The sequence below is a fragment of the Crocodylus porosus genome, unplaced genomic scaffold, assembly GCF_001723895.1.
Source record: "Crocodylus porosus isolate Cpor-Errol unplaced genomic scaffold, CroPor_comp1, whole genome shotgun sequence".
In the NCBI taxonomy this organism is placed as follows: Eukaryota; Metazoa; Chordata; order Crocodylia; family Crocodylidae; genus Crocodylus; species Crocodylus porosus.
The window spans coordinates 45415294-45429433 of NW_017728907.1; the positions used below are offsets into that span (position 1 = coordinate 45415294).

Consider the following 14140-nt stretch of genomic DNA (forward strand, 5'->3'; position numbering starts at 1 on the left):
AGCCCACCCCTGCAACCTATCCAGGTCTTGCTGCAGTAATTCCCTCCCTACTAGCGTGCTCTCCTCACCCCAAATTTTGGTATCATCAGCGAATTTAAACAGGTTGCTTTTCACTCCGTCGTCCAAATTGCTGATAAAGAGATTGAACAGCACAGGCCCAAGGACCGAGCCCTGTGGGACGCTGTTGCCCACTTCCCCCTGGTCGAATATGACCTCTACCCCCACCCTCTGAGTATGACCCTCCAGCCCATCTGTAATCCATTTGACTGTGTAGGCATCAATGCCACAGTCACCCAAGTTTTTAATGAGGATGGGGTGGGAGACAGTGTCAAAGGCCTTGCTAAAGTCCAGAAAGACTACATCCACGGCAACACCTGCATCCAGTGCTTTTGTGACCTGATCATAAAAGGCAATCAGGTTGGTCTAACATGACCTGCCCCTAATGTAACTGTGCTGGTTGCCCTTGAGCATTATCCCTGAAGCCAGCCCATTGTAGATGTGCTCCTTGATGATCTTCTCAAAGAGTTTCCCTAGGATTGAGGTAAGACCGACGGGCCTATAGTTCCCCGGGTCCTCCCTCCTCCCTTTTTTAAAGATGGGGACCACGTTGGCTATCTTCCAATCATCCAGCACCTGACCCAAGCACCATGAGCGCTCATAAAGCTGTGCCAAGGGCCCTGCAATAACCCCTGCTAGCTCCCTCAACACCCTGGTGTGGAGAGCATCTGGACCCACTGATTTGAACACGTCCAGCCCCTCCAAAAGCTCTCTAACCTGGTCCTCTCCAACCTGAGGTCTGGCAGCGTTCCCCTTGAGTCCATCTTGCATAATGGTGGGGAAGTCCTGGTCCCTGGACAAGAAAATGGAGGTGAAGAATTGGTTAAAGAGGTCTGCTTTCTTCTCTGGTGCAACCACCAGATTGCCCAGAGAATCTTGCAGGGGCCCCACGTTTCCCAGTGCTTTCTTCATCCTCCCTATATATTTGAAAAAGGACTTTTTATTATCTTTGATCTTGGACGCTAGTCCTAGCTCTATGTCCGCTTTAGCTTTCCTGACAGCTCCCTTACAGGGCCAAGCAGAGGAGGTATACTTCTCTTTGGAGATAGCACCCCCCTTCCACCAGTTGTACACCTCCTTTTTGGCAATTAGGCATTCCCGGACACCCTTGGGCACTCTTGCCCCCCTTGCTTCTTGTTGGGATGGTCATCCTGGGGAGCTGGAGTTGGGAGGGCAGGAGGGGACTGGTCAGTCATTGTACACATGCATCTGGAGGTTGTTCTTGTGTTGGACGTGTATTCAGATGCTGCAGAATTAGGACATGGCTGCGTGCAGGCAGCCCCGAGAAGGCTGTTGCAGCCTTGCAGTGTTCGTTTCGAAACAGGCTATTGTTTTAGGCTTAAGCTTTCTTTAGCAGCATCTCGATATCAGCAGGAAGTGCCGTGAAAAATAAAGAGACTTCTGCAATAATTATTCTGAATCCAAGCACTTAGCCGTGCTGTGAGTCTGACCCAGACTAGCAGAGTTTCTTAATCTTTGTTTATTTTTAAATATGTCACTTTTGGAAATACACCTCATAAAATGCAGAGGTAGCAGATATGTCGGGGCATTGCTCCAGCAGGGAAGCAAAGCACTTTGTTTGCTCTGGTTAGTTCCTGCTGCTCCACTTACAATCCTGGGAGGGGAGGCCTTGTTTTTGTTTATTCCTTTGCATCCTCAGCAGGGAACGGCATTTGGCCAGGAGGCAGCGGGAGCGTGGAGCACGATGGCAAAAGGCATCTGGTGGTTGTGGCCTGTCAAACTCCAGAAAAAATGTCTTTCAAGTGTGGATGCCATTTTCAGCATAGAGGAAGGAGCCTGAGGCTACCGCCAGCGTGGGCAGAGGCTGTGATATATACACTACTAACTGCTGTAGCACATCCACTGGCCTGAGTGGACGTCACGTTAGAGTAGGATGTGGAGATGAAAGGTGGCAGTAAAAGCCCCAAGCAAGCCCCTGGCCCCTCAGTAGCACCCCACACCCCTCCACCACTGTGGGCAAGCTCCAAACAAGCCACGCACATGCGGCTCTCAGAATTTCCTTGCTGGCCAGGTGAAGCAAGGTGCTGTGTGCACAGGCTGCTGAGTGCCTGGCTAGAGGCAGCGTTAATATTGCTTTGGAGAAAGTGGAGTAAAAGGAAAGGAGATTTAGGGGACCCTCGGAGAGCTGGCAGTTGGCTCTTGGGTCAGTTGTTTTGGTGAACTTCCGGACTGGTGGTTGGCACCTTTTTAAAGCCTTCCAGTGTAACATCATTCCCACCTCGCCTCTGGTGGTTCTTCCATCTTAATGACTTACCCCCCAACACTGTTTCTTTTCTGCCTGTCCAGGAGAAATGAAGGGGCACTCAGGGGATGGGGATGCACAAACAGGAAGGATTAACGTACGACCCTAGTCTGGAAGCAGTGTGAAATGAACAGAGCTGTTGGCACAGGGAGAGAATAGTCTAAGGCAATGTAGTCAACCTTTTTGGCAGTTATGCTACAGATTAACTCTGTGCCCTCCCTGGTCATCATCTCCTGCCTGTTCTGCTACTCTGTTTTCTGCTTCCTGCCCTGTCTGCTGCCTGTCCCCTCTCTGGCCTGCCATGTGCCACATGCAGGCTGCCTGTGCTGCTTGTGGCAGATGAGCCTCAGGTTGGCTACCCTGGTATGGGGGAAGAGAGCCCAGGGAATTAGCAGACAGGCAGACCTGGCGACATGCAGAGCCCCTGGCACATGGAAAGGGAGATAGATGGGGTGCACAGAGCCCCTGCTTGTAGTGGGCAAGTGAACAGAAGAGTGGGCCCACAGAGCTTCTAGCATGAGTGAGAAGGCAGGAAAACTTGGAGAAGGGGGACATGGGCTTGCAGGAAAGGAGTGGGGGCCAGATGGTTGAGGAAGTGCATGAAGCAGAGGTGGAGGGTGGCACACGGGACCATGCTGGGAGTGGAAGACTGCAGAGAGCTCAGCTGACAGGAGCTCTGAAATGCACCACCCGTGCTGGAGAGCGTGAGTCTTCCCATTTGCCAGGCAGGACATCCAGGTCACATGGAAGTCGGCCACCTCTTCCCATAGCTCATGGTTATGCTACTTTTCACTGCTGCATAGGCTGTCCCATCCCTTGGTGTGCGTGCTTGTGTGAGAGCAGCTTCCTCTTCCATTTCTCACCGATCAGACAGTGCCGTGGCTGTCGGCACAGACCACGGGAGTGCTCTTGTTCCTTATTGCTTTTGCTGTGTCCTGACTGGCAATATCTTTGGAGCAGGGGCCATCTTCTTGTTAAATGTGTTTTTTTTTATAACCCCTTGAGCACAGGATAATGGGTCTTCATGCTTGGCCCCTCAGCCAGACCAGCATATAAATGATAAATAATAAAAGCTTGAAGTCCTTGGCATGTCTTAGGCAAGTTCTCAGAGGAAGCATTGTTTTACAACCAGTGTTTTGTCATCTTCTAAATGTACTACTTTAAGATATTTATAAATACAGGAAACTTTTTGTTTAACTCTGTATGGGAATCATAGAAACATACTTTTGACTGGGAAAGTATCTGTAACTGTTCCCTGTTTATACATAAGAGGCACAAGTCCTACCCGGCTGACTTGTAGGCCCTTAACATTGTGTCTCTGCAGTTCACACATTACTAACTTAACCTGGAGCATTTCTGCCTCCGTAAGCATCCCCAGTGCATACAGTGTTTGCTTAACCATAAAGCTGGAGACGCAGGGTTGTCCTGGACTGCCAAGGGATGCTGAAAAGCTGTACCACTTTCAGGACTTGGGCATGAATTTGAGTGGGCGAGTTGGTGGCAACACTAGTTCCACGCCGAGCAGGGCAAGCTCTGCTTACCCCTTTATTCTCTGCGTTACATGATGTGTGTTTCAGTCTTTCCCTGCAAATATCTTGTCTAGTTGTAATGGCTTTGGAATTAGCAAGCTCCCCTGGAGATCCAGAGCATTTTTTTGGTGAGTGCATTTAATTAATGTAGCTTGGGAGTGTGCACAGGCTGTTAACGACCCTGTAAATTCCAGTTGTCATTTCCAGTAAGAAATATTTGTGCCTTCTAGCAAGGCACTACTGTAAACCCAACGGGGAGGAGACACTAGCTGCTTTTCTTACATGAAGTCTCCTGCTTTTTGTCTTTCAGAATATGACAAACTGGGCTTTCTCCTGAACCTGGACTCAAAATTGTGAGTAGCCTGGTGGAAATGCCGTTGTTTGTTGTTTTTGCCGTTTGCCTTGTAGACAGCAGTTCTGGGGTCCCTCGTGCTGTGTGGATTGGCCTGCAGCACAGTGCGCTGCCATGTGGGAAAGCCCGAGCTCCAAGGCTGCTCCTTGACTTTCTCTGCCTTGTGCCTTCTCAGGCAGGCAGATACTTGGGTTCACCATCAGGAAAGCCTATGTGGCTGCTCAAGGGATTAACACTGGCCAGAAACCTGCCTGTCTTTCTGCCCTAAGAGTCCTATTCCAAATCTGCAAAATGAGGGGAAGTCAATTAAACACGTGGAATTGAGGGAAATGGCAGCCAGCTGCCATGTGAATGGGGATTTGGAGACCTTTAATTGGGAGGAGCTGGAAACCTGCAGTTCCTTCACATTTGGACCATTCCCATGCAATGCTGTAGCTTTTTGTAAAAGGATGGGAGTGGTGACGAGATGTTTGCCAGTGAGAAGCTGAAGTTTAATGGACTGCACTGCTTATCAGAAAGATGGGGAGGTGACTGTGGTGTCTGCATACCTTCATGGGGAGCTAGTGGGTATTAAACAGCTCTTTTAACATAGGGGAAGAAGACGCAAGAAGTCTTAATGGGAGAAGTTAGACAAATTCACACTAAAAGTAAAGCCCATGCTTATAACAGACTGCTTGACCACTGGAACAAACTACCGTGGGAAGCGGTGGACCCTCTAGTTCAGGGGTGGGTCACCCGCAGCTTGAGTGCTACAAGTGGCACAGGCAGCTTGTGGGTGGCACACAGCAGTTTTGGGGAGGGGGCAGGCAGCACAGCAGCAGATGGGGAAGGGACCAGAAAGCAGAGCAGCAGATCAGGCAGGGAGTACAAAGCAGAAAGCAGAGCAGCAGCTTGGTCAAGGGATACAGGGCAGGGAGAAGAAAGCAGAGCAGCAGATCAGGTGGGGGGAAAGGGATCAGAGCAGCATTCGAAAATGTGGGGCTAATTTGTCTGCCAAAAAAAATCAGTCCCTGCTGCTGTAGTTATTGATGCCATCAAGTCCAGCCTGGATGCCTTGCTGCTGGATGCTTTCCTTCGTTACTGAGCTCAGAACTGAGTAACATGGCAAAATGCTGTGACTCTTGCGATACAGCTCAGAAAAGATGATCCGATACTTGCTTCTGGCCTTAAGGTCTCTGAACTGGGACGGGGGTGCTGGTGTGTGTGGCGACAGCACTGGCAATTTGCCATGTCAGAGGTTTTGAAGGCTCAAAAGTCTCAGACAGTGGTTCTCAACCTTCATAGACTCAAGGCAGCCCCAAAAGATGCCAGCTCTTAGTTTTCACTCCTTTTTCTACTCAGGAAGAATAATACAGCAGGTTTTCTGTCACAAAGGACTCAGGAAGCCCACAGCAGGGCAGAATGGTTTTAACACTCTGGATTTTTATTTCAGATTGTTGGGTTCACCTTGTGGATCACATTTGTGCGCCTAATGATGCTAATGTTATGTGGCACCCCTGAAGGGATCTCAAAGCACCCTAACGTGCTGTGGCACCCTGATTTGAGAACCACTGGTCTAAACGGTTATTGCTTTGATGTGGCAACAGGTGGAATAGGCTCGTACCAGTCAGGTTGAGGCTAAATTTGCTGACGCTAGGGGTCAGCAGCAACTCTCTTTTCTCTAAGGTCGATGATAATTCAGTGGTTTCATTGTACGGGGGTTTTAGTTGCCTTTTGCCTCTGAGTTGCAAAGGCACTGAAGCAATCTGAGCTGGTGCCTCAGGTTTACACGGCAGATATTTTGTAAAGATTGGTTGTACTGGTTTGCTGTAACGTGGAAGTGTTTAGCTCATTTTTCCTGAACTGCTTACTTCTGCACAAGACCTCCCCAGGGCGGATAAGTAGTCCCCAGAGAGCTCTCACCTTATTTATTGCTAATATTGCATAGTGTACACTGAATGAGCAGGCCTCTGAGTACCAGCCGTTCTCTTTCACTGTATATGGGCTTGCTTTTTCTGACATAAATAGTAGAACATGACACATTTGAATGAGAGATTAGAAAAATGTATATAATGTATTATACAGCTCCTAAAATGGTGTTAAAAGAATGCTAAGGTTGTGAAGTCAAATATTAAAAAAAAAAAAAAAAGAATGGTAGAATGAAGGTACTTTCTCTTCTTGCCAAGCAAACCCATCACTGCATGTGGAATTACCATTTTTTTCATAGTGTTCTTACTCTGGTATCAATGTACTTTGCACACATTAGTGGATTAGCGGAACATACAATCCCCATTTTATACACTACTGGGTGCCCAGTTTTGAGACCTGTAGAGCCTCGCTTTTCGGACTTGTTTATCATTTTCTTGCACTTCATATATTCAGAACAGTGTAGGTACTGTTGGCCAGCCCACACTTTCTGTGGTCTTTCTTTCCTCTGGGTGTTGCTTCTGGTCTGCTGTTTGGCCATTGACCCAGACCCTTCCCTCATCATCACTGCAGTCTTACTCCCCTGCCCTCCAGCTTCCTTTCCCCACAGAACCCTAGAAAAGTAGGGCTGGCAGGGCTCTTGGGAGGTGACATTAGTCATACCGTCCGCTTGAAGCAGGATCAGCCCCATCAGAACTGTCCTAGACGCGTGTCCATCCAGCCTGTACTGGATAACCCTCTTGTGCATCCATCAGACGAGTGCTTGAAGACAACCGGCACACTCAAATAGATCTTGTACCCTGTGGCATTGCCCATGTCCTGCCACTGCATCTCTGTTCCCTTTGTTTTTGCTTTTAGCGAGTGCCTACCTCTCCTTCCCTCCCACTCCGCATTTCTGTGGTATCCCTTCCACTAACCCTTTGGCTTTTGTGTCTGTACAGAGAGTAAGCTCTTTGGGACAGGAATTGTCTGATGCTGTATGTGAAGGAGCACAACAGGACCTTGACCGTGGTCAGGGTTTCCAGTACAGTAACAGGCCTTTGCTGACTCTTTCAGTGAAATATTTATTTTTGCAGCACCACAGATGTGCATATTTGCTTTACGGACACCTGAGAGGGTGAGTCCCGGTCCTGAAAAGCTTGCTGACACCTGACATGAAAAATATTGCAAGATTAAGTGTAGGGAGGACAGAAGTTGCATGAATACTGTCTCTTGGTGACTTAGATTAATTGCTGTTCATGGATTTTGTGTTGTGCTCTCCAGCTTTAAGGAGTACAGTGCAAAAGACTGTAGCTGTTCAACAAAAAAGGAAGGGTAAAGCATTCACTGTAAGGGTGAGAAGGGTTGTCCATGTTTTAGAAGCCAAACAAGTATTCTGAATAGATGTGATGAACTCAGTGGAAGGTAGTGGATAAACACCAGGCTGACTGTTTTTCTACAGGATTTAATAGTGAAGATGGCACTGTGGTGGGAGTGCTGCATGGAGGGATAATGTGTCCCGCATTGATGACGCTGTTGACAGAAATGACTTCATTACGTGCCTCCTGATGCGATGCAATTGTCCCGGTGGAGTTCTGTTGCCAATGTGTAACTTTATAATGTTGACTTAATTGTTGACAGCTTGCTAGAACCTTGTGTGACCTGGTGAAACACTCACCTTGGCACAATTCGGTGTCTCCTCTTACTCTTTCAGTTGTCCCATGTCAGCAAATGACAAAAGGAAAGATAAAATGTAAGTTAGTGATGGGAGAACTAACCTCTGATAAGGGCGGTCCTGCAGTCGAGCTAAAGCGTAACTGCTTTGGCTGCTGATTTAAACCACTTCATGTGCAGGAAATCAGCTGGTATAAATACATGGACATATTTCACGTTTGCTGTTTTTAATTTTACCCTTCTGCTTGTCTCCATCTCTTGTACAGTGCACTAGTTATTCAGATTGACTGATTTATAATACAGTTGTTATGCTTACAGCTGTTTACTGAGTCTGTGATTCTTGTGTTAATAGAAGTTGCAGGCAATTCAGATTTCTTTTTCCCCTTTGTAAGAATATCTGGAATTGCTTTGAGCGCTGCCTTTCTTTGAAATCTTCTCTCTGATCCATACCTTGCTGCGGTGTCTAGTAGGGCTGGCCTCACGGGGGTGGAAATCTGACTTGGGAGTTGTTTGCAAAATCTTTATATAATATTGTGCTGGTTGACTTGTAAAGAGAGATCTGGAAAATAGTTCCCTTTGCAAGGACAGTGTTTCTGGCCAAAAATGTCATTAGTAGAGTAAAACCATGCATCATAGGAACCCTCTTCTCAGTTGAAAGAAAAGCTCAGCCGTGTACACAGAGGAGGGAGGCTCCCCTTCCCTTCTGGCCTGCGTTGCTCACGTACTTGGGCTCATCCTTCTGGGGAAGTTTCTTCTCATCTGCCCAAGGGACGCTGCTGAGGGAGAGGTTGCTAATGAGCTGGAAAGGCAGCATGAGCAGCAAGGGAGGGAATATTCACAGGCCTGAAAAGGTTCTAAATTAGTTGTGCTTTCCTGGAAAAAGAGCAAAGGCTCCTCAAGGAAAACCCAGCGAGGGAGGGCTGTCGAAGGAGCCCTTTGTCTGGTTACACTGGCAACCACTATAATCTCTAGGGGCAGGTACAGAAGTCAGAACATCAAAATCAAGCAAAATAGTATCCACATCACATGGCACAAAAGTGAGCTCTTAAAAGGCCTTTCCACCAGGGCAGGCTCTTCCCTGGGCATGGTTCCCAGGGGCTAGAGATCCAGACCAGTTAAAGCTTTAAGGATCACAACCCAGACCTGCTGAAAAACAGCTGAACACCCTACGGGTGCCAGGGTACATGTGCAATGAAAGTCTGTCTGGATGAATACCCCGTGTTCAGTACCAACTGCAGTTCCCAAATGGTTTGAAGGCAGAGCGCGCTTCACAGCGATCCAGCCATTGGATCACTAAGTACCACCAGATGCCAAGATTTGCAGAGAGCTGCTTTCTGACACTTGTACTTGGCAAGACGGCTGCATGCTTTTCTTTGATTATTAAACATTTATGTTGTGTTAGCGCAGGGAGGCCAGCCAGGTCCTACAGACAACAGTCTCATTCACTACAAACCCTGATTCATTCCTTGAGCACCATCCATATTGTGCATTAGATGAGTCAAGGGTCCCGTGTAAAAACAATAGTATTATGATCATATAATTAATCTCAGTTAATGTACTATAATGCACACGCACAAGAGGCCCAAATGAAGGTTGTGCAGACATCCTTAATTTTCACATTTCTTCAGTTTTGAATACTTAATTCAGCAACCTGAACTGCTGTGCAGTGCAGAGGCCTGGGGAGATGTCCATGTGCCATGTGTATGTGAGCACAGGTGCTTTTGTTACCTGGGTCTGTTGGGGTTGTATGCACATCCTGTGCCCTTATGCTTCTGCACCAGTGGCTTCAGCCTTTTTTTCTTTTTCCTCTGTCTGCTTCTGGCAATGAGATGGGAACCTACAGCTGTCCAACCTGCTGCCTTTTTCTTAGCTTCAGACTTATCTTTAAGAAGTAGTTTAAATAAATACTTCTTCTATCTCCTGATCTAATTCTTTAACTTTGACATTTCAAAACAGCAGCTGAAAACTCTCTATCTACAGCAGGTCAAGGCACTGGAAGCAGGTCAAGGTATGGAAATCCGCTTTCTAGAGTAAGTATAGCCACACGAAGACTTATTCTAGAATAACTCTTTTGCTAAATTTCTAAGTGGTAGATGAGGCCCATGAAATTTGTGTTGTTAAAGAATGGCATTGCTGATCATTATGGAGCCCACAGATGCATCAGCAATACTAAAACAGACCTAAAAAATGTCAGCATGGACCCCTCATTGTAATTTGTTAGCATGAGGACACCATCAGCCAGTACCATTACTGCAATACAGCCCTGAAACATGAAAGGGGATGAAGTTAAGTGTTGCTAGATTTCCCTTGCAACAATTGATAACCTTTCTTTCAAAAGGGGAGATTCAACATCTGAAAACTATAGTGGCCCTTGCTGTCCTGGCAGTGGCTGGAGTGCCCCCTTAACACAGGACCTGACACATCTCCCTTGTGACCTCTCGGATAGTATTTAGTGCTGGGGACCTGCACTCTGGCCTCCTAGAGCCTCACCCCTTCCTGGCTTATCGCTGTTTTCAGGGGCCTCAAGTCAACATCCACCAGAGCTGTTGAATCACCTAAAGATTTAGTGGAAAATGTCTCTTGGCTCTGCTGGGCCTTTCATCATTTCCTTTCTCTTCACTGAGCTGGGCTAAACCAAGGAGATAACGCTCACCACTCTCATCCCTTTGGGATTTGGAGTTTCAGTCTGTCTGTCTTGATTTTTCCCTGTTTGCCATCCTGGTTTCAGGATAGTAACTTTGGCTGTTGAATGTCTCTGAGTGAAGATATAAGTGCAGTCAGGAACAGCATCATGTTAGGGGTCTGCTGCAGACCACAGAGTCAAGAGAAGTAGTTTAATATGATACTCTTGGAAACAATCAAAGGGCAGGACCTGGTGGTACAGGACACTGCCATGTACCTCTATAAGCTGGAGAACCAACGTGATGGGACAGAGGCATCAAATTCTGGGAATGCTTCAGGCAGCCTTTCATATCAGAAGCTGGAGGGATTTACTATAGGTGCTACTTCAGATTTGGCTTGCACCAGCAGGTAGGAATAGGTGGAAGGAAGTTTGGGGGAGAGGAACTGTAAAATGACAGAGTTCACAGTTCCCTGGGAGGGAAGGTGAGAGCCTCAGAATAAGGAGAACAGGGAAGCAGACTTCAATAAACTTGAGGAATTCTGGCCCGTTGGGTCCTTGGGGAAGAAAATATGAGGGATAGAGGAATGCAGGCAAGCTAGTAGTTACTGAAAGAGACTGTAATTAAATAGATAATGGCAAACTATCCCTGTGCAAAAGGAAGACTGCAAGTTTAGCAAGAGACCACTGCAGCTAACGATCTGAAATCGAAAAGGATTTGTACAAAAAGTGGAAACGGGAATATGTGGGTAGGGATGAGCATAGAAGCGGAAGACATGCCTACAGGGATAAAATCAGAGAGGCTAACGAGCAAAATGCATTTTAATTAGCAATCACTATAAAAGGCAACAAAAAAGATTCTAAAAAAAGTATTAGACCTAAAAGGAAAGCAAACAGAAGCAGGTCCATTACTAAAGGAGGAAGAAAATCAAATAAGTGATTATGCAGAGAAGGCTCAAACATTCTGAGCTTTCTTTGCTTGCTCCTTTACAGAAAGGTAAGCTGACCAGATTAAAAAAAAAAAAAAAAATTGAAAACATAATTTTAACAAGGAGATAGGAGTGCAGGCCAGGATAGGAAAGAACATGTTTAAAATATTTGAGTCAGATGCATTCAATTTGGTTGGAGACACGATGAGATTTCCCCTGAAGTCCTGAGAAAGTAACTTAATTGATCTCTGAACTATTGATGATGAATTTTTAGAACAGGAGATGTCCCAGAGTGCTGGAGAAGTGCTAATGTAATACCTGTCTCTCGGGGGGAGAGGGGGGGCGTGTAAAAGGTAGCCCTGGGAATTATAGAGCAGCCAGTTCAACTTATATCCTGGGAATGTTTCTGAAGCAGAGTACTGTATTAAACAATCAATTGGGAAGTACCTAGGAAATGTTAGAATGATTTTTAAAAAGACAGCCTGGGTTAGTCGAGGACAGATATGTCAAACCAGTCTGACTTCCTTTTTCGACACAGTAATTGGCCTAGTGGGTACAGGGGAAGCAGTAGATGTGAGAGTCGGAGTGTATCACATCACAAATGCTTTTGATGCTGTCCCACGTGACATTCCCATCAGCAAACTAGGAAAGTAGGGTGTCGATGTAATTACCTCAAACCTTAAAGAATGCACCCCATCCCACCCACTCCTGCTTCCCAGCATCTCCCCATCCTGCCCAGCTGCATTTCTCAGCCTTCCCAAACCTGTTCACACCTCGATCCTATGCAGACAGACACACTCTATCCACACTCCGGTCCCACCCTCTTCCACTCGCTCCCATTCCCTGGCGAAGCCCTCCCTACTCCTCCAGGATCCCTCCCCGTCCCCACAGAGAGGCTGTGGCTGTCCTCAAAACCCCATCAAGCCTTCCCTCTCTCAATGAGCACTCAGTTCAGTTCAAAAGACCCACAGCAAGAAAAGAGAGGCCCTCTGGCCCTTCCGTCACCACAAAGAACAATGACAAAGGGTGCCCGGGAGCGTCACCACTTATGAAGGTAGTAACGAGACGCTCTCATTGCTGCCAGTTAGTCTCTGAACATGCCTATACACATGCAGCGAGGCTGCTCTGATGCACTGTGATTATAGCACGTCAGAGCGTGGTAATTACTGCACTCCAGCCTCACGTGTATCAGCATCCCTGTGCTGAAAAATGGCAGCAGTGGTGCTTGAACTAAACTTGTTGAAAGAGCTTTAGTTAAAGTGCCCACACCGCCATTTTTCAGCATGGGGATGCTGATGTATCTGATGATCTGGGCGCTTTAATTAGAGTGGCTTTTGGAGCTGCTCTAATTAAAGCACCCCCCACGCCCCCGAAAACATGCATAAATACCTGAAGGTGCTGCCCTGCCCTGACTTTTGTCTGATTTCAGATGAGCGTGGCTAACTACCTCTACTCATTTTCCAGTCTGAATCACTTCTTGTTTTTGTCTGCCTTTGTTTTCCACATGCCCGGGCCCCTTTTTCTTTGCTTTCAGTGATTAAAAAGCTTATGCAAGTGTTGTTAATGGTTGGCTTGTGTGTAGCGCCAGGGATTGATCTTGATGTGGTCAGTAAGACATAAAGAGTGTGCATGCGCCATTTCCCCTACTGGAAACCTCCACTCAGCTCCGTTCAGAAGTGTTGATTGTTTTTCAGTCTTTTAGCCAGTTTTCTGTCTGTAGGAATGTTCCCTTCTAAGCCAGCTTGAATAAATAATGCTGTTCTATAATCAGAAGTTGTCTGCCTAGGATCATGGATAAATAGGATTGCTTTATAATAATAGCGGGGGCTGGTTGCACTGCTGTTTCAGTATTAAGTAGCACTTAACGGTGACAATGGCACTTCCATTATGAGACACTTTTTTTTAGTTGCTTTATAAACCTTGCCAAACCCTGATTGTTTGGCTGAAATTTTCCATTCCAGGTGTATGCCTCTGGCACGATCATTATGGAAATTTCACCGAAATTGGGTTATGTATGGACCAGGGAAAATGCTAACCCCTCATCCCCCAAAACCCCCCAACAACAAACCCTGCCAAACCCACAAAGAAACCCCATGCTGGTAAACATTTCTTAGAAAGCTTCAGTGCACCTGTACTTTAGAGGAGGGAATCAGAGTTCAGCAGCAGGTGGAATTTTTGTTCGGGTGATGTCTTTTTTTGTTGAAGTGAAAATCTATCCAGGTTTGGCCAAGCCTTGAGCCTTTGAAAAGGAGCAGTTGTTACATGTTTAGCAGAGGCTTAAATGCGATCAGCTAAAATCTCCAAAGACTCCTTTTGTGTTGGGCATGCTCCCACCCAAGCATCAGCTCTACTTTTTCTGCATCGCAGCTTCAGGCCGCAGAAGGACTGTCAGCTGTGGTCTGGGAGTGCAACTGGAGATTAGTTTCCTGTGCTGTCAGCAGGCCCCAGGAGCGTGGAGAGGGAAGTTACCTTCTGCAAATACAGAGAAAAGGGCACGTCTACATGTGACTTTTTAATGCGCATTAGCCTAGTTAACGCACATTAACAAACATGTAGATGTGTGAAAGTGATCTCCGGCAAGCTCTCGCCCCCTCTAGTGCTGATTCACATAAAGGATGGCAAGCTACAAGATGAGACACGCAGTCAGTGTCACCGCTGGCTCAAGTGGTAGAGCTCTGTGCCATGGACCTGGAGATCCTGGCCTTGGGCTCTCCTGTGGGGGAGCCGCCTGGCTGAGTGCCTGAGAGAGGCTGAAAGTATTCACCAATTTTGCTTGAGAGTTTTTGGATGCTGTGTTGCCAGCTGGCATGGAGAGGAGTGAGCGTGGGGCTA

At 46.9% G+C, this 14140-nt stretch overlaps 1 protein-coding gene across 9 annotated transcripts in view; it reads left to right on the plus strand.

Moving 5' to 3' along the window:
* Nucleotides 1–14140, plus strand: part of ST3GAL3 (ST3 beta-galactoside alpha-2,3-sialyltransferase 3) — a 245686-nt gene that overhangs the window by 88165 nt on the left and 143381 nt on the right. For all 9 annotated transcript variants that reach the window (XM_019531293.1, XM_019531289.1, XM_019531295.1 and 6 more), the window contains one exon: nt 4160–4202. In XM_019531293.1, the coding sequence (XP_019386838.1) occupies nt 4160–4202 (43 nt within the window). The remainder of the gene's footprint in view (nt 1–4159; nt 4203–14140) is intronic.